General features: G+C 49.3%; 1 protein-coding gene across 1 annotated transcript in view; it reads right to left on the bottom strand.

Moving 5' to 3' along the window:
• Window positions 1-299: 299 nt before the first annotated feature.
• BCR (BCR activator of RhoGEF and GTPase) overlaps window positions 300-2,994 on the bottom strand; it is a 74,242-nt gene continuing 71,547 nt past the window's right edge. Inside the window, exons 23-25 of the mRNA XM_015823394.2 lie at window positions 2,562-2,667; window positions 1,873-2,035; window positions 300-389 (exon numbers count right to left, since the gene is read on the bottom strand). Of these exons, the coding sequence (XP_015678880.2) occupies window positions 300-389; window positions 1,873-2,035; window positions 2,562-2,667 (359 nt within the window). The remainder of the gene's footprint in view (window positions 390-1,872; window positions 2,036-2,561; window positions 2,668-2,994) is intronic.

Raw genomic sequence — 2,994 nt, 5'->3', positions numbered from 1 at the left:
ATTCCACTGCAACGGAATCCTCCCAGGAATTCCTTCGGGCACATTCCTTTCCCAAGACGGTTTGCTTTCCTCCGTTCTTTTCCTGATCTGGTGAAAGGAATCTTCCTCTGAAGAAAATCAGCTTCCTCCTATGAGGGCTTCTAGGTCAGCAGAGGGAGGGGGAGGGAGGGGGGCTTCCTCCCCTCCTGAAGGATACGGAAAGGCTGGAACGTCAGAGGGGCGGGTGGAGCAAATACCGCCAGCCTCCTCCTCCTCCTCCTCCTCCTCCTCCTCCTCCTCCTCCTCGGCTGAGCTGGCTTCTACACCTCAGTGGAGAAGAGGATGCTCTGCCTCTTGCTGTCCGGGGTGGGAATCGTCTCCAGTTGCAGGAAATAGAGGAGAACCTGAACCTGGAACGCAGATAAGAGGAGGGGGACAGATCAATGGGGGGGGGGGGCAACTGCAATGGCAGGCAGGGCCAGGAGAGCCCAGCGGTTCTCCAGTTCATCAGGCATTCAAAAGCCTGGACAACAACTTGCAAGGACAGCTTGACTGGCTTTCATGGACACGTAGCCCTCGACTTACGGCCACCATTGGAACCAGAATTTCTGTTGCTAAGCAAGGCAGTGAAGGGACTCACACCTGATTTTACAACTTCTAATTCAAAGGGTTCACATAAACTGCACCATCCAACAGGCCCTGGATTACTCTGCTACATCTGTCTACAACACCTGGCATAGCAAGGAAATAAGATCAACTGTTTAATTCAGAAGGTTAATAGTTCCACAGTTCAAAGCAACTGGAACTGGTCCATCTTGATGAATAGGATTCAGAGTCAAATCCAAGTAATTGATCCTCTGCCTGCTTAACAAATGGCTTGTCCAGGGCTTGAGGACCAAGGCCACGGGAACAGCCAAGTCACGGACTTTGCTCTAAGAGTGCTCCAGTGGTCTCACTCCTCAACTCCTGCATAAGCTGTTTGGCAAACATCAGAGCCCTTCAGGATTTACAACCTCCTGACAAGCAAACTCCTTGGTAAGGAACATTTCTTTGCTACCATCTTACTTTCTCTAGTTTCAGTATTCTTTTTCCCTTCTTTTTGGTCATTTACAGTACTTTTCAGTTACTTCCCTCCCTAGTTGGTATCTCCTGAAAAGAACCTCTTCTGAATTCTTCTGAGAAAGGAATGAAACAAATGAACATTATCAAATCTTTTCGGCTGCTTCATTGGAAATTAGGCCCAGAAGGGCATCCATGTTGAAATCTTCTTTGATCAGCCAGTTATTGGATGGCTGTGGGCGAGCCGTGCTCTCTTCTCCTGAACCGCCTTTCCCCTTTCTAAGCTCCTTGTAAGAAGGGGGGATATGAAATGGCTGGACATAAAATGGCTCTGAAAGGTTAACTTTGCCTGCTTCCCCAGGTGGGATTATGGTAATCAGCTAGAGAGGGATGATCTAAACCAGGGGTGTCAAACTGCCGGCCCACGGGCCGGACGCGTCACGTGGAAGCCCCGCCCACCCCATTGCCGGCAATGGCAAAACAGTCCCAATACATTGCGCAACGTCACGTGACGTCACGAGTTTGACATGTCTGATCTAAACCCTTTCCTCCCAATATGGCTTAGGGGCTCTTCCCTCATTTTCCCTTCAATCTAAATGGGTCCTAAGAGAAGTCTGGGCCCCTGTGAAACCCTGAGTTTTGTTGATCAGAGGACCCCAGCAAACATTCAAGGATCAAAGCTTCCATAAGCCAGTGTTTCTCAATCATGGCAACTTGAAGACGCGTGGACTTCCATTCCACATGCTGTCTGGGGGAATTCTGGGAATTGAAGTCCAGACATCTTCAAGCTGTCAAGTTGAGAAACACTGCCTTAGACTCTCCGTTTGCTTTTACCTGGGACATGACTTCGAGTGACCAGCTGTCAGTCATGGCGATGGGTTGCATTGGATTGGCAGGAATTTTGCTGTCCTTTTCTGACGGTCTGAGTAATGTTGGTCCAAAAACGGTGGCCAGGTTGTGAAGTGACATCTTGTTGATGTTCTCCTTTTCAGCAACTCTGAAACAATAGATAGGATAGGTGTAGAAAAGAAAGTAAGTTATTATCTAACACAGTTGTATTCAAACTGGGGTAATTACTCCCAAGGGGGGCCATCTGGGCATATCCTGGAGGCAATGGAGCAATTTGTAATGATTTGTTTCTGAATCACAGTCCAGTTTTGGACACCGGGCCGGACAGATTTTGCAGCCTGAGGTGAAGGACCAAAAATCAGAGGTTATCAAACTAGTAAAAAAACACAAAAACAAGGGAGTTGGCCAAGCAGCCCTTAAGCGCCTCCAGTACTTCTGCCAGTAGATGCTTGAGTGACAGGCTTCAGCTCCTGCTGGTCTGCTCCTGCAGGGCCAGGCAGGGCTCAGGTGGGGACAGGCTCCGGCCCATGAAGTGGGGACCATCCAGAGACCTTGCAGGCCACGCAAGAACCACGGCACCACTTCTTTTTACAATAGGTCACGTGGATTGATGTTCTGGAGCGTCCTTGACCATAATGGCTGGGAAGGCTGGAGAAAAAGAGCCTCGGCCTTACCTTTTCAAATGATCCAGGAGGAAAAGGAAGGTGACCAGGTTGGGCTCCGGGAGCGAAAGCAGCAAGTTCAGCATACAGCTTTCTTTTGCGACGGGGTCAGAGAGCGCTAGCAGCAGAGGAGGAGGAGGAGGAGGAGGAGAAAAGTTTTACAAACTGTGCACAGGGTTTATAAGTGCAGATACAGCTACGAATGCTTGTCCTGCCTCACCTGAGTAGTGAGCTAAGGTAAAATAGGAGAGTTAGGGAGGTATTACTGTCTCCTTAATTTTAGCGTGTTAAATTCAGAAAAGGGTGCTACTTAAGGGAGCCTCTGCCAGTGTGGGCCTAGGGCCAAACCAAGCCTAAAAGTGGTGAAGGCAGGTAAGCAGGGTGGACAAAAGCCAGGAAAAGCTCCCCCAGGGAAAGGAACAAGCCATTAAGGAAACAAAAGGAC

The sequence above is a fragment of the Protobothrops mucrosquamatus genome, unplaced genomic scaffold (genome assembly GCF_001527695.2).
Source record: "Protobothrops mucrosquamatus isolate PMUCROS unplaced genomic scaffold, P.Mucros_1.0 scaffold1860, whole genome shotgun sequence".
Lineage (NCBI taxonomy): Eukaryota > Metazoa > Chordata > Lepidosauria > Squamata > Viperidae > Protobothrops > Protobothrops mucrosquamatus.
Note: the sequence above shows the minus strand (reverse complement) of the source record. Positions and strands in the feature narration are given on the sequence as shown.